This window comes from Morchella sextelata (assembly GCF_020137385.1).
Source record: "Morchella sextelata strain SCLS chromosome Unknown scls_10, whole genome shotgun sequence".
NCBI classification, from domain to species: domain Eukaryota; kingdom Fungi; phylum Ascomycota; class Pezizomycetes; order Pezizales; family Morchellaceae; genus Morchella; species Morchella sextelata.
This window is the reverse complement of record NW_025408625.1, coordinates 1,804,995-1,830,787: the sequence shown is the minus strand read 5'-3', so window position 1 is coordinate 1,830,787 and position 25,793 is coordinate 1,804,995. Positions and strand designations below refer to the sequence as shown.

The window sequence follows — 25,793 nt, the reverse complement described above, 5'->3', positions numbered from 1 at the left end:
ACGCGGTGACCCTGAAATGGCTAAAAACCTTTCAAGAAAATATGATATTGAAAATATGATATTGAGAATCTTCTCCGATAGCATTATAGGTAAAGATACAAAGAACAATCCAATTCTATCGGAAGATACCTTTGATATCTTATCTGGTTCGAAGGTTATTAGCCATTGAAAATGTCTGTTTTGGTATGTAAAAAGTGCGAAGACTGAGAAAAGTGGAACAGTAGCAACTGCTTTTATACCTGGAAACCCGAGAGCAGCCCTACAGTTGTTGACTCAGAGACGACTGTAATTGTACCCGGTGTAGCGAAAATAATCAGAATCTGATAAGATAAGCCGCTTATCAGTTCTGGCGATTTCAACGGTATGAGTCAGGGTCTTGGCAACCAGATAAGAAAGAAGAGCTTGGCAAAAGCCCGCGTTCCCCTGTCCCCATTTGACTCGCTTGTGTCCGTACGCAACCACGGAACCACACCGCAACCACCACCACCCCCCCCCTTCACCCCCCATTCTCCCCCCCATTCTCCCCCCCATTCTCCCCCCCACTATCTCCCCCTTTTTCTTTTCTCCACCTAATGGCCCAACATGTTGACCACTATTTCAACGTCACAAATCAGAGTCGATGGAATGTAGAAGGATTTTTTCGATACCCCGACAACGCGAAAGTCCTTGAGGAGCACGATAGGGATTATCTGATGAATACGTGGGTACAGGGTTTAAGGTCGGTCGCGAATGACGATGGGAGGTGTTTATCTGATCGGGAAGCAGCAAAGAAGCAGTTAAACAAGTTTAAGGTGTGTTCCACAAGTCCCCTGATCTGAACTAGGCCACCGGCGGGTGATCTCTTGTTGAAAGGCGGCTTGCACCTCGTCATGTCGAGGCACTTTTGCCGATCCGGCGATACCTCACCGGATCATTAGGCAGACAGTTGCGCTCAGAACATTTGCACAGACGCAGCGCGACCCAGTAGCTAGATCACCCACGCTCGGCGTATTGTCTGTCTGGCCTCTCACCACCCCGCGGCACTGGTGGCCTGCGTGGTCTGTCAGTTGTTCAAGGTCTATGAATCCGCGCACATTGGAACCCTCCAGCTGATCCGGTGGGGTATCACTGGAGCACCGATGGCCTGAGTGGTCGTTCTGTTGTTCAAGGCTGGTTGTCCTTCCATGTGTGTGCTCATAGAGCCGACCCGGGGTGGTGTCTGGGCCTAGGTGATCACATAACCTCTCCCCACCGGGGCACAGTTGGCTGTCGCGTCCCTTGGGCCCGCGGTGGGCCGTGCAACTGCGCTGATATTTCTTAGGGTGAAGACGGTCTCGTTGCTAGGACAATAGCCCCCTCGCCCTCCTCCTCCTCCTCCTCTGGAACCTCCATTGTACATTCAGGGCAACCACAAAGTCAGCTTCAATAATAATTCTATCGGCGCGCCGCCCGAACCACTTGCCCGTCCTCCCAAACGTCGCCACCCTTCGGCCATCCGGAACACAAAGAAGACAGAGGACACTCCACCATCTGGCTATCTCCTGGATTTCAAGCGCGCTTGGAAGAATATGGATAGTTCCAAGAAATGGCGTCTCCCAGCTGACGACTTCACGGAGGCTGATTTTGTGGAGGATATACTATACCGAAACTTTCATAATCACACGGTCGAATGCGCGGCTCATTCATGACATCCGACCGACTAGTCAAGGAGTGTTTCAAGCCTTCACAATGGAGGATCATTTCTGCGCTGATCCAAGCGCTACCAGTGGCGGACGCTTGGTTTCTGGATTCCATTACAGCATACCGGGATGAGAGACTCGACGGCCCGGATCGACTTGTTGCCCATATACACGATACTCCGCTCTTTGCGCCCGGAGAGCGTGACCGTCTCATCGCCGACGAGCGCGAGGGAAATATATGGCTTAGGGATTCGATGCGCGCCTGGTGCGAACTGCTATCTCGTTCAAGTTTCAACAGGAACCACCAAGAGTCCTGGTATATCTCCAAGTTATGGGAGCCTATTTATAACCAATGCATGGAAACAATCCCTGGTTCCTATATGAGTCGGTACGTCCTCCCCCCTCCCGGTTTGAAACTGAATAAATAATCTAACAAATAACTAGGGGTGAGTCGAAGTCTCAGGGTACCTGTGATAGGAGGGACTCGTATGATATACACCGCAAGAAACGCAAGGTTGTCGGACACCTTTAGGATGGAGTGCTTTCTATCAATGATCGCGAATTTGGCGCGTCCGAGCATGGGAAGAAGTTCTCATCTACCAGTGACCGCAAGTGGGTTCATGATACACTAAAGGTTGTGAAGGTACTCCATGACATGTTGTATAGGTTGCAGCCGTCTAGCGGCGTAGTCGGGTCAAAAGGTACGGGTGTGCTACAGGTTCTCGGGATAGTCACAGCAGGTAAGTTTCGTTACTATCCGGATCCATGCCTCCGTGGGCTGCTTCCCTGACGATCATCGATCATCAACACAGGGCGGCACTGCCAAAATTGGCGTATGTCACACGCAAAGGGGTCCATTTGCCTCTTGGTTGGCGACCAAGTGCGCGAGATCCCTAATAACTTTGAAAATACCACCCAATATTTCAAGCTGCTGACCTTTTTGTGGCGGCTCAGGGTTAATATTCCCGCCCTTTATCAACTCACACGTATGCTGACGAAAACGCCCAGTGTGTATTGAAATCTGGGAAGGAAACGTTGGATCCTCCGACTTCTCTCACTTCCAGCGAGCTACGAGACCTTCTGATGAACGATTCCTCGGACCCCACGGATCCCTACATACCCAGATCTGCGAGGACCGATGACGACACCAACAACAATACTTCAGACCCGGAAGAACAGGGACGAGACCAACCCACCCCAACAAAATCAAATGAGGGACAAATTAGATGATATCAACTAAATTTTTTTAGGGGAAGCTGGGGGGTATTAAGCGGGGTTTTTTTTCTTGGGGGGGGGGGGGGGTCCGAAAGGTCCTTCTGGGATGCATTTGACGAAATCATATTTCTAAACCACTGTAATAGCTCGCGGACGCGATTTTTTTTTTTTTTTAACATGATTCTTGATTCTACGTGCAAGATGCGCACCCCTAGTCTTACTATCTTCTATGTACAAAACTAAAAGTCTTCGAATTCTACATAAAAAGTTGCAAGCTGATTGGTGGGAAATTGTATCACCTCTTTTTTCTGCTCTGTGACCCGGATTGGACTAAGCCGGAAATTTAGGGTTAGTAATCAAGTTTTATTTACGGGGGCAGAACACCGCCTAAACTCTCTATCGTGTATCACGGTCTGTGAAAAACAAGAGTGTGGCCACCGTTCAACTTTTGCAAGATCGTGTGTGAGATTTCTAACGTTCTAACGGGTCTAGGCCTGCGTGCTGTGTAACCACAAAAATAGTGGAAGAGGCTTGAGATTTCATCATGGGCAAGTGCGATGGTTCAAATTATACCATCAGCAGACGCGGGGGTTATTGTTCCTTGCTGGACTGGGCGTCCTTGGGGTATTAGATATATGAAATTCATGTCTGCGTGGATGATAGATATACTTACTTTCCTATGTTTATGGAGCGGGTTTGCCCTTTCAAAACAGCATGAGCATTTGGTGAATTGGTATGCAAGCTGAGCATTGGTGTTAGGAGTTGGAGAGTTCAGAAATCTAGACATGGCTGTTGCGGGATGACTCGGGGACAGATCGTTAATTTACCGACTGAGTAAGAGGTGGTTATATATATATACTTTTTAATGAGACAGAGGGGATAAGTATTTGGCTTTAGGTGGCAGCAGATTTTCGGCGCTTCCAAGACTTTGTAATCTACAGATATGACTGCGGCGGACTGGATGCCCTGTGGCCTTGAGCGAGCATGATATCTCGACGTGGGTTGAGGGCTCGCGAGGTGAGAATAGGGTGCGTACCCCCGTCTCCCTTTCCGGAGGATCAGTTCTAAGACTCTTGGGGGGGGGGGGTATTTCTTACTAACAGCACGAAGGTGGGTAACATATAGAAAACTACTAATACTATCCAATAAGAATGAATTAATTAGTAGTAAATGTTATAGAAAGTAACAGTAGATGAAAAGACATCGCGAGAAATACGGATAAACTGTTCTGATGAGGAGTGGCTATGACGGTGGTGGGGTATTTATCCGTGTTGGCGTAATTTCTGAGGGCACAAATGCTGCTATAGAGGGTCTATGTCCGGCGGTTGAGGTTGAGCTTAAGGATGATGAATGTGGGTCTCGCTAAAGCAAAAACACATGAGATCACTCGCAGCGAATCCCTGCCCCGATAGCCAGTCATCTGCAGCGGATAAAGCATTCGAGCCAAGACCTCCAACGGAGTGCGATCAATCCTCGACTCAAGCAACGAAACTAATTAATTCACCAAGCAATCACCCCCAGCGGAACGTATACCACTAACGTGTTTACCGGGAAAGAGATCATCACCGGGAAAGCAACCTCACCTCACAGCATGGCATTATGAGCACCAATGCAATACCTATGAAGCTATACATGTATAATAGGAGAGTTCTTTTGGTGTTTTTGACTATTTCTTATTATCATAGCGAGTATAGTTGTGAGAGGGACATCGATCAAGGCCTGGTGACCCTCTAACAGCTATATACTCGGAACCTCTTAGTATAGTAATGATCATCAGAAATATTCAAAAGATATCTCAAAATGACTTTAATGTATTTAGTTCTGTAGTTCCGTGTGATCTTGAACCTTCACAGCAATTCGCGGTCCCGTTCATGTCATGCTTGGTTGGGCGATGTCTTTACATATGAGAGGGTTTTATACAAAACCAACACAAGAATGAAGATAGAGTGTATCCCGGAGTTGTAATGGTTTGAATTCACGCTATATGCTATTATATATATGACTAACCAGGTGTCGAGTAATTCCCTGCGATTGAACTGTCGCAGGTCGATGCCGGAGTCATTTCTCTTGGGAATTGGGCCGATTGGTATTGTTGGAAATAAATAGTAATAAAGAATAATAAATGCGGATAGAACAGTCTATATATGACTACATATTCACATATATACTGACACTTATATGAGTATTAGAACTTTGCTCCTAGGCTCGGAACACAATTCCAACAGATATGACTAGCCAGATATCGAGTGATCCCACATGATTGCACTGTTAGAGGTCGATGTCGGAGACATTTCTCTGGCACTCATTTTATAAGTGTTTTATACGAGATTAACATAATAAGGAATACGGATTGTATACAGGAGGTGCAATGCGTTAAAGTAGGGCCGAGGGATATTATGTGACAATCAGGACATCGAGTGATTCCCCATGATTGGGCCCCCGGAGGTCGACAGCAGACACTCCCCCTAATCCCTCCACAGACGGGAGGGTTTTATACAAAAACAATATAATAAGGAAGGTAGACTGTATACAGAATGCTTTGGAGTGGGGCGGAGGGATATTTATATGACCAGAGGGATGACGAGTGATTGCCCATGATTATACCACCGGAGGTGGACACCTGGGACACCACCCCCAAACCCGCCCACAGACGGGAGAACCCAAGCACGCCCAATGACACAAGGAAGGTGGACTGTATACCAGAGATGTAGCGCTTGGGAGCGGGGCCGAGTGATATTATAAGACGAGGTGGATTTCGATTGATATTCTATGATTGAATTATCGGAGGTCTGTTCCGGAGAATTCCTCCACAGATGGAAGAATCCTATACAGAATTAAGATAATAATGAAGGTGGACGGCTCAACGCTTTGGAGTGGGGCCGAGGGGTATTTATATCACTAGCCTGGTTTCGAGTGATTCCCTGTGATCGCATTGCTAGAGGTCGATGTCGGAGACATTTCTCTTGCATTTATTTTATAGACTGAAGTGTTTTTATAGAGATTAATATAATAAGGAATATGGATTGTAAAAAGGGAGGTGCAATGTGTTGAAAATAATTATATATGTACGCGGAAGAGTTTGACTCTTAATCTGCGAATGCATGCAATTAATGAATTAAAAAAAAAATTTACTCAACTGACTTGCTTGACTTACTTGACTATAATACAGAGACGAAATCAAGGTCTTATTTATACACAAATATTGTGCCTAGAACAGTCCATATATGAGTAGTATCCTACAGTACAATTTTCGAAAAATAGTTTACCTGTACCAAGAGGTGACCCGCGGGGACTGGGACCCCCCGATATATTGTCTTACCCTTTTTATCCTCTATGGGGGATGGCTACAAAAGAATAGTGTGCCAGGAGGGGTGAATTATCACAGGTAATATCTCACCATCTGACAGAGGTAATATTCAATGTGTTGAAGAATAAAAAATAAGTGCGAGGGGAAGGAGAGTACCGGCTCATGTAGCTCCCCTCAATTGTGGAGAGGCATTTATCAATTGTTTCTGTCCAGAACCGGCACGTGTACCAGTTTTCGTTGTGTTTGCGGACGAAGACGGTGGGATCTTGAAGGAGATCAGACCTGCGGATGTTAGAGATGAACACTCAGGCAATATGCTAGACAAACCAGACTCGAATTACGCCATCAGCCCATCTCCGCCCGCAGCACTGGTCGGGGGTAATCGCAATTGCTTCGTTGGGTTCAAACGGCGAGTTATTGTCAAGATAGTCCCGGAGCCGGTCCGCAGTTTTAATCTGGACAGTCAGTAGGCCCGCAAGGTAAGAGGAGGGCGAGGCGCCAAAACTCACACCCATGTATCTGCACATCGACTGGGCCATTGTCTTGTCCGGGGCTGGCGGTGGAGGCATCGCATCGCAGATCACTTGCCAGTCCTCCGGGGTAAAGCAGGCCTTGATGTTTTTATCTTTGATATCGACGACCCAGGAGTGTGCGGCAGACTCCTCGTTGTCGCCCTTGAAACATTCGTAGAGGGTATCCTCGACGCAGACACCACTAGGGAGGTGCCATTTTTTATCGGTTGGCACGCTGTTGAATGCGTCGCCAAACAATTGAACAAATATATACAGTTAGCCGAGGCGGGGGAAAACCTAGACATGGTGGAATCACCTCCGGGGGGGAGGGGGAGAGGGGGGGACGAAGTGTTTTGCGGCGTCTTCCTCTTCCGTTTGAGGGTAGGTTGCCTTGTTTGGGGTACGGTGGGAGTAGACTGTATGAGGGTGGCAGCCGACAGAGGGACGACAGGGGCGCCATTGACGGAACCATTGGCAAATGCGTTATCCCCGCTGACGATGGTCGCATTGCTAAACGCGTTATCGCCGTGGACGACGATGGGCGGTTGTGCGGTAGGCATACTCGTAAGGATCGCCCTCATCATCCTCGCTTCTCGAAAGTCATCCCCCTAAAGACACCTTGAGATCAGCATGGACAACCCCACCGGGTAGCGACAGCCGCGTTGCCAAGGCAAAATGCGGGAGCCGTGGACAGCAGACGGACGACGAAGGTCATCATCATCCATCTGTGCCCCAGTGGGACCAGGCCGGGTTGGGACGTAACCTTGACATTGATCGGCTTTCGCAAGCACATTCAACGCACCGACACTGGGCTTATGACTCGGTTCACTAATGAAAGACAACCTTGCCTTGTCCAGAACAGGAACAACAGAGGATGATGGAGGGGGCAATGGTTCTCACGCACCTTCTTTTTGTAATTCTCCAGTAGCTGTTTGGCTATGTTACGCTTGGAGGTTGATGACTTCGAATCAGTGGCGAATGAAGTTAAGGACCGTGTCCATGTGCGAACGAGGGACTCGAAGCCGCCCGGCTCCTTCAGGGTGGATGCGTTGAGGTTGAAATAGTCGCGGATCGACCAATCTTTGGCGTTGTTTGCGGAGAAGTAGTTATGGGCCTGAGTGGAAAGAGGAGGACTCTGCAAGATGTTAGCTGCCTGAAGAGCGGGGAGGGGAGGGCTTAGAACCATGGTGATAAGCGGAGGGCGCTGGTTAGAAGGTATGTGAGGAAGCGAGGGAGGGAAGCGATGAAGAAACGGGGTGGCACCGCCAAGCCGAGCTACCACCCAACTCGTATCTACCTCGCTAAAATTGACCTGAGCTCGACCCCAGCCCCAAACCTCTTGGCAGTCACGTGACTCTCCGCAAAAGTTTCGCAGAAAGTCTTGGCATAGCAACCACAAATACTAGACTGGGTACGACTCACACAAGGAAGGTATGATGGGAGAAACTCTGTAGATAAATAATTCTTCACGCTTACTGGGAAATACGCTCCGAGGATGTGAACTATACGCAGTATAGAAAACATCTCCAGGCGTATCCTATATCCCCACCTCGAGAAATAGGTCAAAATTGACGATTTCGGCAGCCACCTTTTAATGTGGCGAAGTGTGAATTGCCGGTTTTGACACTTGGTAAATACTCTCTAATACAAAAATCTCCCAAAAGATTTGTCAATATTTTGGCACTAGGCTATTACAGGTAAAGTCTCTTATTTTCAACCGACAACCAAACAATAAACCGGGGTGCATCCAAACGGAACCTAAATTGCCGCTTATCAAGCAAAATCTTAAGTGGCAATTAAATATTGCCAAGATGAGTACCTACTGGATTAAGGGTTTTCTAAACGCTTGGGCATCTGATTGGTCGAGAGCTGTGATCCCTAACCCTCACTGACTTCTGCATGGCAACCAGCCCGCCCCACCAAAATAATGCTGAGCAACAGAAGCTCTACAGCTCACGCACTAGGAGTACTAGGAGCACTGGGATTACCGGGAGCTGGATGGATGTGGAAGAGGTGGAAGAGGTGGAAGAGGTGGAAGAGGTGGAAGAGGTGGGAGAAGGAGAAAGCATTGGGGGGAGCTGGAGCGTTCTGGGGGGAGTCTGATAAGCGGTTATGAAATCAAACAGCTTGTGAAATACGGTGTCGGGACTTAAAATTCATACCCATGATGCTAATTACGGTGGTGCCAAAACTGGGTAATTGTGGTCCTCCTGGTATATCTCACAGCACGCCGCCCTACGGAAATTCAAAATTGACATCTCCGGTTCCCATTTTGGAGCCCCACAATTTGTAAATTCCTGAAATTGACAGTTGTCAAATACTCTCTAATGACACTAGCATTAACAGGACGGGGATATTTGAGGTGGCATTTACTGGAGCTGGTATTGACTGAAGATGGCATTGTAGCTGGCTAAGTACAATGGAGGTGGCATGAGTCGAAATACCTTATGAACAGGATCACTACCACATTTGCAGGAGCTGGCTATGGTCAACGGGGTGGGAGGGCAAAGTTAATTACTACACGTATGTATTGGAGGTGGAGAGGTCCTCAGGTGGGAGGTTGTACCACCGGGCCTACTCGTGCCAGCGCAGCCCACCAAATATGTAGAACCGCCCGGGGACCAACACCGGTGGCTATTGTATTCGGCATCGGATGCAGAGAGCAATATGTGTTGAAGTGGTGATTCCATGCGCTATGGTTTTCCAAGCTTGGAGGAGCACGGCGGGATCACTGTGGGCGGGATCACTGTGGGCGGGATCACTGTGGGCGGAGGGGAGTGGCGCTAAGGGGTGCGGGCGTTTTTGGGAGCGCCATCCACGCATTACCGCTAGGCTCCTGGTAGTTGTGACGAATTAACAAGGATGAATACGTAAGGAGCGTACAGTCGCACCTCGCTATCTCGTAATTCGATATCTCGGATCTCTTGCTGTCTCGTACGGATTTGCGGGATAGGTACTGCCCTTCTCCACCAAAAACTATTTACTGTCTCGTATATTTGCTATCTCGTAGGGGTTTGGCTCCCAGAATACGCTAACGACATAACGAGGTGCGACTGTATTGATAAACTGGTAAGATGGAATGTATTGTAAATTACAGAGTGTAGATAATTATTTGACGAACTAAGAATAAAGACAGATTACCCCAATTTCAGAAATTACAATGGAGATGAGGAATAGAGGGGCTGAAGAGAAACTCAACAATAGCCGCAGGACATTCTGTTGAAGTGCTCTACTTTCTGTGAACTCACACAGCTACTCTCTAATCAAGGAAACCAGCCCCATTATTGGTAATCCCTCCCCTCAACGCCAGGCACTCTACACCTCGACTTGCAACATTCGCCCCCTCTCTTCGCCCTTCCCAACATCAGCAGCCCTACCGGGACCGCCACACCCCCTAATCTTGGATTTGCACACACCACCAGTCCACCACAGATTCTAAACTGCACTGTCTTTATCAAAACCTCTCCCTCCCTCTCGCGTGCATCCCGGATCGGTACTGCCATATAGGGATGGGAGCGAAGACGAGGTGAGCTGGGGCGAGGAGGAGGAGGTTGAGATATGGGATGAGGATGAGGAGGAGGGGATCAAGGCGCGCTGGGAGGGGGAACTTGAGGGGGCGGCGCGGGCCGAGCCAGGGACTGAGCCGGAGTCCGGCATGGCCGGGGGAAGAAGCAGGAAACGGAAATTTGGTACTGGTGTGGGGGAGGAGCAGGATGAGATGCTGGAGTGGCCGAGAAAGGTGGCGGTCGTGATGGGCGAGATGGGGATGCGGGAACAGGAGCGGTGGAGTATGGTGAAGGGGAGGGGGCGAAGGGGGCGCGTGATGGACTTGGTTGGGAGGTTTTTAAAAAAGGGCCTTTGCTTTCTTATCATTGTTACCTTTTTAATATATATATATACCTTGTAAGCCACCGAAACAGCCTAGGTTTTGACCCTCGATCACCTCACCACCTCCATCGCTTTCGTCCACTCTGTCTGGTACCTATTCCCAGACTACCAACCAAAGCAAATCGCCCCGCCACACTGTTCCTTTACGAAAACTTTGTACCAGAGTGCGACTCCTGTATTTATCCTAGTGAACAAGTATATTAATGTGCAGCCCCAATGAGCGCAGGCTCGTCCAAGATTACAGGACTAGAACTATAACCCCAGTTATGTAGAAATGAATAAAGAAAAACACGGGTCCTAATGCATGCCTCACAAAATCCCCCAAAGCGACAAAGCCTGCGAGGAAGAAAGATCCCCATTCTGTACCAGAGCTACTAGCACATGTATGTCGCTGGCATTCACCGCATATGCCCGCTCCGAAGAATATAATTAAGCAGCATTAGCGCGCCCACTAGCGCCAATTGCCCGCAGGTATCATTCTCAGGGGTAAGCCGCAGAGACTCAGGTAGTACCGGAGCGCCCGGGGGGGGGGCGGGGGGGCGGTGCGGCCATCTGTCTATCAGCCCCACATTGAGACGCTCAGGAACAGCACCATCACCAACACCACCAACATTTAGTTTATACGACACACACATGCGACACACAGAACCGACATCATACATGCGACATCCTATGACGTACCTACCTGCAGTTTCTGCATAGTTGATATCTCTACCTGCAGTATCTGCATAGTCGACATCCTGCAGGCGGAGAGCTATGTAGTCAGACACTCCCGGAGACCCATAGGGCGAGTGATACCTCATGATTCTGCAATATTATTTATTTATTTCTTTATTTATACTTCATACACGCATGCAACCCGTAGGTTATTGACCTCCCTCTTACCGGAGGCAGAGAAAAAACAGTTTTCCTCGTCAATAAGAAAATACAAATAGAAATAGAAATAAATAGAAACTCTTTGTCTTCCTCAACACTAGCCAAATTGGTGCGCACATTATCTCGAGCCTCATCATTCACCAGGCAAGCAATTTCTCCCATATACATAATCAATTTCTAAAAATAAATAAAAATTTTCCAGTCAATTTCGAATGTCGCTCTCCCGTCTTATATAAAATCAATAGCATCAGTTTCCCGTGCTTCTAATTTAGTCTCAGCATCTCACTCTCTCGCTGGATCACAGACTATCACTCGTCCATCCACGATAAACATACTTCATAATTTTTTTTCGAAGCTAGATTACCTTAGAAACAACAATACCACTACACTCACTCAACTTGAATACAACTATCTATTTCCTCTAACCATTCCTCTTCAATCGCAATTTTCATTTTTATTCGATTCAAACATTATCACTCGGATTCTCAGTATTAATATTGGACTCTTTCCACCTATGTGTAACAGTAAACCCTGCACCCCACCCCCTCTGCCAACTCCGCCACCTTCCTCTACCACCCGCTGTCCTCTAACTCACCTCTTCCACCGCCCTTCACCTTCCACTCCATCCAGCTCTCATTACTCCCAGCGCTCTTAGTTGAAATTGAATTAAATTCATTATAATCAATAGACCTTTTTAGATGCGTGAATTGTAGAGCTTCCGCAGCATTATGTTTTGGTGGGGTGGGCTGGTTCCCATGCAGAAGTCAGTGAGGGTTAGGGGGTTGCATCTCTCGACCAATCAGATGCCAGAGAGTTTAGGGAAGTCGTTAATCCAGTACATAATAGACTAGTAGTAGCCCACCTCGCGACCGCGAGGTCTCCCCCCTCCTGAGGATTCTCCCACCTCTATGTACTACTTGAAGGCTGGGCCGGTGTTGCCCGTAGCAGGTTGCCCGTAGCCAGCTCCAGTAGTTGCCCATAGCCAGCCAGCTCTCATAGTCGCTCATTGCAATATTTGCCAGCTCCCGCAGTTGACCATATGGCCGGCTCCAGCACCAGCTCCCGGCTAATAATTGATCGATGCTCTCAGTCAATTCAAGCCATCGTTATATTCTACTTTCCACCTCCAGTACTTCATCCTTCTTAATTTACAGATCCACCTCCCGTAGTATAATTGATCCCCTCATACCGGGCATGCCAGTGTTCGCAGCCCGCTCCCGATAAAATATAATTTTTGGCGGTTGCCATTGGGGTTAGGGTTTCTAGCACTCGACCAATCATATGCCCAAGCGTTTAGAAAAACCATAATCCAGTACATAATAGAAGAAAATAGATATAATAGATAGATAGAAACCCCACCCCAACCAACGCCCAATTATATAAAAAATAATATGAAAAATAAAAAAAGAAAAACCCAACGCTCATAACACATCTAAAGTTCAAAAGCCCCATCCGCCTCCGCCTTCACATTAGCATGTGCCCTCAGCACCTCCACCGTGCGTTTCACAATACCCTTCATCACAACGACCGCCTGCAGCACGTCAAACACCATTTCAAAGTTCTCCAGCTTATGCGGGACCGCCCTCCACGCTCCCGGCTGCAGGACAAAGACGCCCCTGCTCACGGCACACATGGTCGATATGCGTATGTTGAACCCTGCATTTGTCAGTCAGTCGCTGCCACACTAGGGTAGGACAAGGGAAGGAGATAACTCACCAACATGCTGCACACCCACAACCTGGAGCTTCCTTCCCGCCTCATCAGCACACTTCGACATCTTCCACAGCGCCTTCACCATCGCTTTCATAAGCTCCCTCAACTTGCCCTGATCCCCGCGCCTCTTCCTCACGCCCAACACATCTCCAGACCTCGACACCTCCACCGCCCCCACCTCCGCCACCTCCACTCCCACACCCCCCGCCAAGAACACGGCATCAAACCTTGACAAGTGAGTAAGCATTCGACCCGGGCTGCAGTGAAAGTAAAATAAAAAAAATATGTATCACACCTTCGCCCCGGACACCCAACCTTCGACGCGATATCGGTGCGTGACACGGTAAGGTTATCAAGGTCGTCCAGACAGTGGTCCAATAGCATGCTCCAGATCTTGGACCCATACCACCCCTCGCGGTGACTCTGCGGGGAGCCAAAGGACTCGTTGGTGGCGCTCTGTTCAATCGTGGAGAGGAGGGAGGTGACGGCAGCGTTGACGTAGGTGGCGTTGAAGGTGAGTTTGCGGTCGTAGGGCGTGTCGGGGGGGGTAGGCTTTGATTCCGAGGTTTCGCGGAGGGCGATGATGCTGGATTTCTGTAGTTGTTAGTGTGGGGAGAGAGGTGTGGACGGAGAGGGGGTGTGGACGGCGAGAGAGCTGTGGACGGCGAGAGAGGTTGGGGGGGTAGGCCTAGAGATACGTACGTACCTTATCATACCGGTGACGAGCATACGTAAAGAATTGATCGACCTTCGGAGTCGGCGGTAGCCACGAGCGAAGTTCCTCAAGTTCAGGTGGCGAGAACCACCCGCGGACGTTTTCGACTTTCAGGTCGATAACCCAGTCGAGGGCATCCTCGGCGGCGGCTGGATTGGCGATGACGCCTACGTGGATGAGGTTCTCGAGGACGCGTCCAGAGCACGTAAATATCTGCTTATCGGCTCCCCGCATGGCCGAGAAAGAGTTGAGGAAGGCATCTAGTCGATCGGTATCGCTGGTACTATCAAGACCATCAGGCCTGCCACTAGGGATATTGCTTTGTTCCCGGTCCTCCTCCTCCTCCTCCTCCTCGTCCTCGGCTTCGTACTGGTCCTCTTCCTCGTCCTCGGCTTCGTACTGGTCCTCCTCCTCATCATCATCTTCCTCAGAAGATTCAGATAGGGTAAGGGTAGGTGTAGGTGTACGTCTGGGCTCGACACGTCGCGCTTTCTTCGTGCCATCGATCGAGGGATTTCCGCTGGCGGTACTTACGGTGATGTGCTGCCCCTTGCCAACCCGCTGTCCTTCGATGATATTGCCCACTCCATGGGCTATAGAGACATTACCATGATTAACGAAACCTGGTTGCTGTTCTCGATTCCCCTGCCCTCGATTCCTTCGTTGTTCTCGATTCCATTTCTAGAGGTCCACACCCGTCAGTAACACGCAGGATGTGGTCTAGCACTGGGCTGCAAGGGCTGGCACTGGGCCGCTACATGCACTGGGCTGCAAGGGCTGGCACTGGGCCGTAAAGGGCTGGCTCTGGGCCGCTGCTGGCTCTGGGCCGCTGCTGGCTCTGGGCCGCATACCACAATCACTGCGCAGGGAAACCCAACTCCGGATGGATTCCCAGGAGCCAAGGAAAATCAAACAACCATGGAGGTATACACACGCGTTTATTTGACCTTTGTTGCACCCCATACATCAGGAACTGCACTCTTGTGAGAGTCTGGCTTGACGAAGAGGCAGAGGCAGCGATTTTCTTCAGAGCAGTGTAGAAGCGAGAGTTGACTTCACCAAGCGTTTGGGCCGGTTTGAGCTTGCTGATGCCGGCGAGGTAGGACTGGAAGTCCCATTCCGAGGGGGTGCGAGAAGTGAAATACTCGGTGGTGAAAGTGTGGAGATCAGAAGTCATGGGTAGAGGGGTAGAGAGAGACAGGGAGGAGAGTATGGCCGGGTAGTAGGTAGGTTGCAAGAGCAAGGATGGGTGAAATCGGTTGATATAATAATTTACTCTCTCCAGAAGGGGCTGGGAGATTGTGTGTCACCAGCCTTGGCACGGCCTTCCGCGGAGCGGTTGGTCAGCAATTTCATAAGCGAAGGGATAAGCGAAGGGATGCGACCCAACTGGGTATCTAACCCCGCCAATAATACCCTTGTGACTCATCTCTGCCCACAGAATCATGTAATCATGTCGTTTGTATGAGAAGTTACATAAACGAGCGAGATTTGGTGATGCAAAGGTTTTTTTGGAGGAGAGTATCTTGCGGTAGGTAAATCTGGGAAATCTACCAGTGCGGTGAGAGTAGTTTGAGGTGTGAAGCGACAAAACCTACCGTGCGGGAGGAAAGTAGAGTGGAAAAAAGAGATGAGAGCTGCCGTGCAGAAATAGAAATCAGATATTTCATGGGAATCAACCCGTACGAGCATAGATATTTTTCTATTAAAAGTAGTAGTATTCACCGTAGGGGAGTGCAAGATGGGAAAGAAAAGAGGGCCGAGCAATCGTGCGGGAGGTAAAAAACAAGGTTATTTGGTACAGATCTAAGCGTGCGGTGAAAGATGCATGTCGCACGGCAGCGATTTGCAGGGCCAGAAAAGTCAAATCACCTGTCGTGGGACGAGATTTTGCAGACGCGAAGAAATGAAATTACCTGACCCACGGCAGCACTTTGCAGAGGGAAAAAAGTCAAATCACCTGCCGCACAGCTACATTTTGCAGAGGGAAAGAAGGCAAATCACCTGTCGTGGGGCAGGGTTTTGCAGAAGCGAAGAGGTAGAATTACCTGTCCCACGGCAGCATTTTGCAGAGGTGGTAGAGTCATCTACCTGTCGTGGGCAGGACTTTGCAGAAGTGAATAGGTAGAATTACCTATCGGACGGTTAGACTGGCAGAGTCCCTTTGTCTCTGCCTACCTGTGGCACGGCGAGACTGGCAGAGTCAATGCCAGGCTTCCTGCCTGTGGCACGGTAGGACCGACAGAGTCCTTTTCTCTCTGCCTACTTGTGGTACGGTAGGACTGGCAGAGTAAATGCCAGGCCTGCTGCTTGTGGTACGTTAGGACTGGCGGAGTGAATACCAGGGTTCCTGCCTGTCGTACCGCGAGACTGGTAGAGTCAATGCCAGGCCTGCTGCCTGTCGTACCGCGAGACTGGTAGAGTCAACACCAGGCATCCTCTCAGTGGCACGGTAGGACTAGAAAACTCAATGCCAGGCCTTCTAGCTCTTGTACGGTAGGGCTAGCAAAGTCAATCCGAGGCATCCTGCCCGTCGTGTGGCGAGACTGGCAGAGGCGCTATGTCAGTCTTAACCGCACGGAGTCGCTGGCTGAAGAATAGTTGCCAGTCTCTATCGCATGGCACGACTGACAGAGCTTTGCTCTGTCAGTCCCTACCGTAGGCCACCGTAGGCCGCCTTTGGCAGACGAATCGCCTTAGCCTGCCTGGGATACGCTGGCTTCGACAGAGCAAAGCTCTGTCAGTCTCTACCGTATGGCGTCTTTGGTAGAAGAATCGTATGAGCTTGCCTGTGATACGTCGCGTTTTGGCAGGTCAAAGCTCTATCAGCCTGTACCACACACGGCGTTTGGCAGGAGAATGGCATGCGCCTGCCTGTCGTACATGGCGTTTGGCAAACACATCGCATAAGCCTTCCTGACATACGCCGCCATTGGCAGAGGTGGGCCTTGAGCCCAACTGTTGTACACCGCCTTTGTCGTGGGGAGGCGCCCCGCGACAGTCCCCCTACGCCGTCTTTTGCACCCTAAGCGCTATTAGGGACTCCCCGCACGACGTAATTTGTCTCGTTTTGGCGACTTTTGACCGCTTTGGGCCTAAATCAAGCCCTGACCCGAGGCCCACACCACCCAGAACGGGTAGAATGAGTTGGGTGGCGGTGGTGGTGACGTTCTATACCAATACCCTAGCTAACCCTAACTCTCTAACCCTAATGACGCGTAGAAGAGGACTTGAGCGGTGGCGGTGATCATCATGTTCTATACCAATACCCTAGCTAACCCTAACTCTCTAACCCTAATGACGCATAGAGGAAGATTTGCGCGGTGGCGGTGATTATCACGTTCTATACTAATCCCTAGCTAACCCTAACTCTCTAACCCTAATGAAGCGTAGAAGAGGCTTTGCGCGGTAGCGGTGATGATAACGTTCTATACCAAACCCTAGCTAACCCTAACTCTCTAACCCTAATGATGTGTTGTACGGATTGTGCGAGGCATCAGCTCAGGTATTGTGGCTACGGAGAGTGTGTGAGGTGGACGAGTTCTCTACTAAGAGTACAGTACTGTTAGGACTCGGTGACGGTGGTGAAAAGGGTGGTCTACACCTGTGCCTGTGAGTGGACGCTTTCAGCTGAGTCCTGTCCATTTTGGCTAGGGACCTTTCGGTCCTGCCTGATACAGTTGGGAGACTTGTCGCTAGCCAAATGGGTGAGATACAGACCAAAAGGTATTGATGGTAGTATTGGCCGGCGGAGAATGAAAAACTCAACGGCGCATGCAAGAGTAATTCCGAGAATACCATTGGGACCCTGGCCTCGATCTGGACACGGCAGTACCCTCCGCATAAACATAGGAGCTCATCTGGTGTAGATAATAATTCATTTCTGTCGGGAATGTATGTACTCCGCTGATGCAAATCCCAACCGTGCGTGCAGGAGTGAATCCAAGAGTGCCACCGTGACCGTGCCATCCTCAATTCGGGCATAGCCCTTCCCTTCACATAAAGATAGGAGCGCAGGTAGTGGAGATGATATTCCATCTCTATCAGAAATGTAGGCGCAATCCAGTGGGAAAGCTCAACGGTGGGTGCAAGGGTGAATCCGAGAGTGCCACCATGACCATGTCAGTGAAAGGGTACCAAAGGTAGTCATCGCATCTCTACCGCATGCAGACCGGTCCATCAAATCCATGGTTTAGTCTTGGGTATCCATCCCTGTAAGCAGTGGTATCGGTGGTTGTTCTGCCATTTCGAAGGCAGGACCCTTACCCTCTGCCTCGTTGCCTTACGGATTGTGTAGAAGGCTCCGGGGACGTAGAAATGAGTAAAGCTTGTGTATTAGTTCATGCAGGGTAACTAAGAAGTCACGGTTACCCTACCTTGTTGATACGGTCTAGTCTTGGACACTCTCAGCTAGTAATCGGGGCAAAGGTGTAACAGTAGTGTTGATAGTGTTCGGGTTGGTAGGGGAAATACCTATGCCAATCCGATCAAAAATGGCAAGGCAAATGTTGTGGTACCGCATCTGGGAGGTTTCCATATGAGAGTTACCCTACCCAGAGAACACCCAGTGCGAAACCAGTTCTCCGATCCAACTTATGCAGCCAGTGAAGAGATTAACGTCCGCCGGTAGCCCTAACTAGTATTAATTACCCATAGTAGTACAGTCATTTCTCGGCTCCAAGGGGTGAAATGGTAGAGACCGAAGGCTAGGGTCAAGATCAAGGTAACCCTTGTGTCAAAGGTTACCTACTCAGGGGCCAACAGAGTCGAGGGTCTCTCATTGTACAAGAACAGCCACCGTGACGAGTCTCTCACTGTCTCTCACGGTGTACAAGAACAGCCACTGTGACGAGCCTCTCACCGTCTCTCACCGTGTACAAACAACCACCGCCGATGGTTAGAGGGTTAGACCTCAACCTTGACGTAGCTGATCTTATCGTGCACCTAGCCCCGCCGCGCCTGTCAGCCACCGAGGACTCTCTGCAAAGCACCCTGTCTCCCTGGGTCACAGGAAATCACTAACCCTAGGTAACCCTAGCCAGTCACGGAATCTCACTCGGCCTCGGCGGCGGTACTTGATTTGGTGCAAGCGCTCGATTTGGTGGTGCAGGCAGAGGCAGTGGTGCAGGCAGAGGCGCAGGACTTGGTGCTAGTGCTCGAGTTGGTGCTGGAGGCGGTGCTGCTGGATTTGGTGCAGGCGGTGGCGGAGGCGGCGGTGCGAAGTGAGGCGAGTGCGGGGTTGTGGATTTGTATGGCCGCAACCCGCAAAACACAGTTCGGTACATACTACCCCAAGCCATTATGGTAGGTACTATATCTGATATACACGAAAGTTTTCAAATTTATTTACATAGCTCTATTCTCGTTTTGAATTCCTAGCTCCATCATTAATACACCTCACCGGCAAATTGAATAGTGGAAGAATTAAAGTATCCGCAGAGAGAAATTTGCAACCCAACGTAGGATACAGATATGAGATTCCTCGCAGTTTATCCTTCTTAGAAGGTGTTTATACTGCTATCACTGGTACTCAAATAGAAATCATCAGTTCAGTTTTCACCGACAGTATTATGTATGATTTCCGCCCCGGGAATCGCGGGGGCATAGTAGCCAGGTTGAATTGAGCTGGGTCTTTCTGGAGTCATTTACCGGGAATTGGCGTCTTTGCCGTTTTCCCTGTTTCTCGCAGAATGAAAGCGTAGGCTTCTCGTGTTACAGCTGTACCCCTCATAGCTAGCTAGATTGTGGAGCAATTGCCTCTGTACTGTCTGTGGAATCTGTCGGTAGAGATTAAAATGGTAACGATGAATGCAGGAGAGAATCCGAGGCTGCCATCTGGAGAATGAGGTTGAGTCTGTTGCCGTAGTTACCTTCAACTCTCCCTAAGGGCTCTTGAAATAGTACGCTCAGCACATTTCATAGTATTGGAGGATTCTCATTTGTCATCATGAGTCACGGGTTTTGACTCATTCTTTCCTTGGTATTTATTAGTCATGTCTTTCTATTACTCATACGGCTATGATTCATTATGTTTTGTGTTACCTTTCTTTAGTATAAATATGGGGCATTCCCCCCTCTTTAGTTAGTTGGAATAATACGCTCAATTACTACACTTCTCTACACACATTTTCTCTAGGTTATGAGCCCGGAGACTATCTACGCTTAAAAACACTCCAAACCATTTTTACTATCAAAGTACACTCTATCGTTTCACTTTAAAACATGTCGAACAACAGCGTAAAAATTCCCGCTTTACCATTCAAGCTGTCTGGCCAAGGCCATTACATTGTTTGGAGGGACCTCGCTTGTCGCATGTTAAAAGTTTACGATTTGTGGAATCTAGTCAATGGTACGAGTAAGCGTCCTGCGTTCACCACTACGGTTACAGCGGCACCACCTGCAGAACAACCAGCAGAAGGTGCAGCAGCAGCAACACTAGCAGAAGAGGACGAAGAAGAAACCACAGACAACGCCGAAGAAATTAGTGAATGGGATAAGAAAGTTAACCTCGCGGTCGTCTTCCTTCAATCCAACATCGAATTTGAAGTCATCCTCACACTCACTCCTGCCGATACCGCTCATTACATCTGGACTCAACTCGAGGACAGATTTGATCGGAAAACTGTATCTTCCCTCCACTCGCTTCTCGCCAACGTTGTAATCCTACAGTATACACCTGACAAAGGTATCAAGGAACATCTAACCCAGTTCAATACTCTTTGGTCATCCCTCCTCACTAGAACTAGTAACTCTACGGACAAAGCCAAAGACCCACTCGGCTATCACGTCCACCAACACCACCTGCGAAACTCTCAGATTCCGACATCGAAGACTTGTTTAACCAACAAATGCTTCGAGAAACTATGGAACAAATTTCCAACGACGAATCTGAAGAAGAAGGAGAAGAAGAAGAAGAAAACGCTCCTGAACATACCCCGCACAATGATGTTGGTACAGATACTGATCAATCGAGATGTAACCCACCACGAGAATGGAAACCTCCGGTCAGATACGGATACAACATTCAGCATGATACCACCATTGCACAACCAACAAACTACCACCAAGCGATCAATAGTCCTGACTCCGAAAAATGGCAAAAGGCTATGGAAGTTGAACTCGACTCACTCGCTAGGAATAATACATGGAATCTGGTTGACACACCAGATCACCGAAAATTGGTCGACTGCAAATGGGTATACAAAATCCAACTCGGACCCAATGGCAACCCCATTCGGTGTAAAGCCCGACTCGTCGCAAAAGGATTATCACAGGTACCTGGTCAAGACTTTGATCAGACTTACGCCCCCGTCACCCGATACGAATCCATCAGACTACTTCTTGCTCGCTGCCATCAAACCGGCGGCCAATGCGATCAGATGGACATTACTAGTGCTTTTCTATACGGCGAACTTCAGGAAGAAATCTATATTAAATCTCCACCTGGCTACCCTACTACCGGCAAAGCATGCAGACTTATCAAATGCATTTACGGCCTCAAACAGTCATCTCGGGAATGGTATGCTCGTCTCTCCAAAATGCTAATCAAAATGAGATTCAGAAAAGTGGACTTCGACCCTTGTGTTTTCATTCACAAAACAGGGGAAGTTGTCATCGCCATCTACGTGGACGATATCCTTATCTTCTATTGTTCCGTTGAACGCAAAAACCGTGCCAGCCTCCAACTCCACCCAGAATTCGACATGACGGAAACTGGCACAGCCAACTGGACACTCGGGATCCACTTGATCCACACTAAGACTGGCGTGATCCTATCACAGGAAGCCTATCTTAAGAGTGTACTTATCAAATACGGTTTCGATGAATCTAGACCTGTGACAACACCTATCGACAATAATGTTCACCTACAAAAGGGAACAGAAGCGGAGAAAATCGACGATCCAACAATCTATCAGTCGATAATCGGTTCATTAATGTATGCAGTAATCGGTATCAGACCGGATCTCGCCTACACCGTCACTATGCTCTCGCAATTTTCTTCCTGTCCCACCAAAGCTCATCTGGCTGCAGTCCATCGCGTCCTTCGCTACCTCAATGGCACCCTCGATTGGTCACTCTTCCACGCAAAAACGCGACCCACTGCACTCATCGGCTTTAGTGACGCAAGCTATGCCTCTGACATCGACAATCGCCGCTCATTTACCGGCCACTGCTTTATGCTAGGAGAAGCTCTTATCTCCTGGCGCTCTTATAAGCAGCGCTCCGTCGCCACATCGACTATTGAGGCAGAATACATGGCTCTCTCGGACACTAGTCGACAACTGATATGGTTAAGGAATGCTATATATGAGTTGGAATGGAAACCGAAACTTTCTTTTATTCTTCGCGGTGATAATAATGGTTCTTTGTCCTTGGTTAAAAATCTTGTCTTTCATAAAAGGTCTAAACATATTGATGTGCATTTTCATTTTGTTCGGGAATGATACGAGGATAAATTGTTTGAGTTGGAATATATCTCTACAAATGAAAACGTGGCGGATTTACTTACAAAGGGATTGGATAAGGGCAAGCATGTTTTATTTTCTTCTACTATTCACTGTGGTTCACGAGGGGAAGTCTTGAAATAGTACGCTCAGCACATTTTATAGTATTGGAGGATTCTCATTTGTCATCATGAGTCATGGGTTTTGACTCATTCTTTCCTTGGTATTTATTAGTCATGTCTTTCTATTACTCATACGGCTGTGATTCATTATGTTTTGTGTTACCTTTCTTTAGTATAAATATGGGGCATTCCCCCCTCTTTAGTTAGTTGGAATAACACGCTCAATTACTACACTTCTCTACACACATTTTCTCTAAGGGCAACCGTCATAGCAATAATCATAAGAGAATGCTGCCGATACCAATCGACTGCTGTGCTGGATAGTAACAGTGCGTGCATATGTAAATCCAAGGCAATCATAGGGATCATTTGACCAAATAGAGCGGATGGATTGTCGCTGTGTCTCTCTAGCATGCAAATTGGTCCCATTAATCCTAGGGTTGTTACTTGATAACTGTCGCTGTAGACGGCGTCTGCGGCGGTGTTCCTGTTTTTTTGTACTAGGCAGTTCTGGGCTCTGCCTGATATAGCTCTCGAGAGCATAGCTTGCGTATTGGTTGAGATATAGGCACATTATCATTGACCGATTCTTCTGTCGGTAGAAAAGGAGGCAACCGGTGATGATGGCGAGTCGGGTTACCCTACCGTATCAACGTTACCCTACCCACAGATGCTCCGGCCTGAACACAGTCCTCCGATTCAACATATGCAGTCGGTGGGAGCAGCAACCTCCTACTGTAGCGATTGTTGTAATTCACCGCAGGCGTCGAACAATATCTCAACTCCTCGGGGCAAAACGGTAGAGACAGAGAGCTGAGGGTAAGAACAGGGTAAGTCTTCGGTCAAAGGTTACTCTCCGTGATTGCCAACTCCGTCCAGAATCTCTCACTGTACAAGAGCAGCACCGCCGATGGCTCGAGAGTTAGACTTCGACGTAGAGGCAGCTGATGGTACTGTGAACGTAGTCCTGTCGCTACCGTCAGTCACTGAAGACCCCTCCCAAAGCAGCTAGTAGCTCTGGGTCACACAAAATCACTAACCTTAGGTAACCCTAGCCAGTCTCCAAATCTCACTCCGATTTGCTGCATCACAGATTATCACCCGCCCTCGGGGGCGGCGGTGCTGCTGATTTGGTGCTGCAGGCGGCGGCGGAGGCGGCAACGGTGCAGGCGACGGTGCAAGCGCTGGCAGAGGTCGACTGTGTGGGTCGAGTGTGTGGGTCGAGTGTGTGGGTTGAGCGGCTGCAAGACTAAAACGGAGTTCCGGGGCGGAAATCCTACGGGCGTTAGGACAGAGCTCTCCTGGGGCAAGTAAAGGTACTGATGGAGCTCCTGGGCGAGTAGGACCGTCCTGGAGCAAGCAGATCTGCCCTAGGGTGAGTACAGCAACTCACAGAGCTTTCTGGGCGAGCACAGCTATCCTGGGGCGAGTACAGCGACTAATACAGCTCCTGGGGCGAGGACAGCTATCCTGGGGCAAACAGAGAGCTCCTGTGGCGAACACGGCTATACTGGAGCTAGCAGAGCTGTCCTGGGGCGAGTACTTGTATTTGTAGAGCTTCTGTCACGAATAGAGCTCTCCTGGGGTAGGCAGTGCTCTCCTGGGCGAGCACTGCTACTCATACAGCTTTGGGGTGAGCGGAGGATGGCAGAGAGCGGGTCGTGGCCTATCACTCGGTTCGTAGCAAAAAGCTGCATCGACTTACGCCAGCTGTTTATCCTTTTCGCGACCCCACTCATGTGCAATGAGGAGTTAGGCTAATAGATAAACAGCTGGAGTCTTACGCCTTACCTCCAGAGGAATGAATTCATGGTACAGTAATCGGACAACCCTCTTCCTCTTATGGCAAGGCGTCTATCCATTCTGTGTGGACAATATGACACACCTTGACGCCCTCAATTATATATCGTCGTGCCCCTGACCCATTACAGGTCGGGGATCGGAACCGGACCCCAGACACTCCGACATATGTCAGATGTTTAAGCTACTACACTAGGTAGTGATAGCTGTCTCTCTGCGCGGGAGGTGCATGGTAAACCAGCCGTCAAACCTTAATTACACAATAGATGGCGCGTTCCTGAATAGTACATTTTAGTCATACAATCTAGGAAAACCTACCATACATGAATAGTATATACATTTGAGGAATATTCCTTCACAGTACGTCCTATCCAGGAACACTCCCCGATAGTACGTGTACCCATATCGTACAGAGCATTTATACGTGTGGGTAATCGTTTATGATAACAGTTTGAACCGTTTAAGGTTGATTGGATGCATGATTTTGAAAGGTGAGCCGGTGAGGATCCAGGTTAACTCTCAGCCTCGGGCATGTACCTACACCATCCTACTTTAACATTCATCCACAATGTCTGACAATATTGACCCTTGACTCAGGGACCTACCCGGAATTACCTTTGACACTTACCAGGACGATGGTGACGATGGAGAATGCTCAGATATTTGCTCAACTATCTGTTCGTCCGAGTCAGGCCGCAAATGCCCCAGCCAGTGCCACAATCAGCACCTCAGCCTATAGTGATAGGGAGGACAACTAATTATATCAGCCATCCCAGTCTCGTGTGCCTACCATTGAGGAAAACAGGGAAGACGAGCTAGCAAGTTCAACTCAACTCTCAGCAAACCCAAATAGGGCTGGCGTACATCCTACGGCGATTTCAAGACGACGGTGATGATTGTCTAGCTCTCCCGGGCACAAATAGCCACATTGGGCGGTATCTAGACCACCAGTGGTCCCGAAGCAGTCAGAAAACCGCCGGGAATGGAGATAGTGAGGTACAGAACCAAGCTAAAGTGCTTTCCGGGGGCAGAAATCACCTAATCATTATGATAGGTCTGCTACCTGTCACACGGCGAGACTGCTCTGTACGCCGCCTCTGGCAGAGAAAGCGCTGTCACTCTCCTCCGTACACTGCCTTTGGCAGAAGAATCACCTGAGCCTACCTGTCCCCTACGGTACAATTTTTATAGTGTGAAGCGCCAAATTCATGCGATTTCGGAGTGCAGTAATGGGCCCGGTAAGGTAAAGCCGTACTCTTTTGCTCTTTTGCGGTAGTTTACCGGAAATATAAGATGTAGGGGTTGGTCCCTGGTCTGTAGTGGTAAACAATCAGAAATATAAGATGTAGGGGGTGGTCCTTGCTCTGTAGTGGTAAAGTATCGGGAATATAAGATATAGGGGGTGGTTTTTTACTCTTTAGTGGTAGTTTCCTGGAAATATAAGATATAGGGAGTGTTCTTTTATTCTTTAGTGGTAAATTATCAGAAATGTACGATGTAGAGGAAGGATGGTCTTTCCTTAACAAGGGTAAATAAGCTTCAG

The 25,793-nt window shown here is 48.9% G+C and overlaps 5 protein-coding genes across 5 annotated transcripts; 3 read left to right on the top strand and 2 right to left on the bottom strand.

Moving 5' to 3' along the window:
- Window positions 1–572: 572 nt before the first annotated feature.
- H6S33_001447 (uncharacterized protein) lies at window positions 573–3,408 on the top strand (the record flags this gene model as incomplete). The annotated part of the gene is made up of 10 exons (XM_044832826.1): window positions 573–791; window positions 1,332–1,604; window positions 1,688–2,046; window positions 2,103–2,172; window positions 2,236–2,398; window positions 2,471–2,613; window positions 2,667–2,692; window positions 3,142–3,165; window positions 3,221–3,301; window positions 3,366–3,408. The coding sequence occupies 10 exons, from the start codon at window positions 573–575 to the stop codon at window positions 3,406–3,408; spliced, it is 1,401 nt and encodes a 466-aa protein (XP_044694414.1).
- A 3,048-nt stretch (window positions 3,409–6,456) lies between these two features.
- On the bottom strand, window positions 6,457–7,878 carry H6S33_001446 (uncharacterized protein; the record flags this gene model as incomplete). The annotated part of the gene is made up of 5 exons (XM_044832825.1): window positions 6,457–6,462; window positions 6,522–6,927; window positions 6,990–7,300; window positions 7,597–7,827; window positions 7,876–7,878. The coding sequence occupies 5 exons, from the start codon at window positions 7,876–7,878 to the stop codon at window positions 6,457–6,459; spliced, it is 957 nt and encodes a 318-aa protein (XP_044694413.1).
- A 5,010-nt stretch (window positions 7,879–12,888) lies between these two features.
- On the bottom strand, window positions 12,889–15,061 carry H6S33_001445 (uncharacterized protein; the record flags this gene model as incomplete). The annotated part of the gene is made up of 5 exons (XM_044832823.1): window positions 12,889–13,112; window positions 13,173–13,396; window positions 13,465–13,763; window positions 13,876–14,565; window positions 14,819–15,061. The coding sequence occupies 5 exons, from the start codon at window positions 15,059–15,061 to the stop codon at window positions 12,889–12,891; spliced, it is 1,680 nt and encodes a 559-aa protein (XP_044694412.1).
- Window positions 15,062–18,777: 3,716 nt separating this feature from the next.
- On the top strand, window positions 18,778–19,192 carry H6S33_001444 (uncharacterized protein; the record flags this gene model as incomplete). The annotated part of the gene is made up of 2 exons (XM_044832822.1): window positions 18,778–18,807; window positions 18,923–19,192. The coding sequence occupies 2 exons, from the start codon at window positions 18,778–18,780 to the stop codon at window positions 19,190–19,192; spliced, it is 300 nt and encodes a 99-aa protein (XP_044694411.1).
- Window positions 19,193–23,120: 3,928 nt separating this feature from the next.
- On the top strand, window positions 23,121–25,526 carry H6S33_001443 (uncharacterized protein; the record flags this gene model as incomplete). Its single annotated transcript, XM_044832821.1, has 14 exons — window positions 23,121–23,165; window positions 23,254–23,280; window positions 23,330–23,371; window positions 23,416–23,428; window positions 23,510–23,674; window positions 23,740–23,825; window positions 23,916–23,989; window positions 24,040–24,126; window positions 24,223–24,262; window positions 24,626–24,640; window positions 24,701–24,741; window positions 24,848–24,927; window positions 25,104–25,246; window positions 25,305–25,526. 14 exons carry the CDS (start codon window positions 23,121–23,123, stop codon window positions 25,524–25,526), a joined length of 1,080 nt encoding a protein of 359 aa, XP_044694410.1.
- Between the last annotated feature and the right edge of the window lie 267 nt (window positions 25,527–25,793).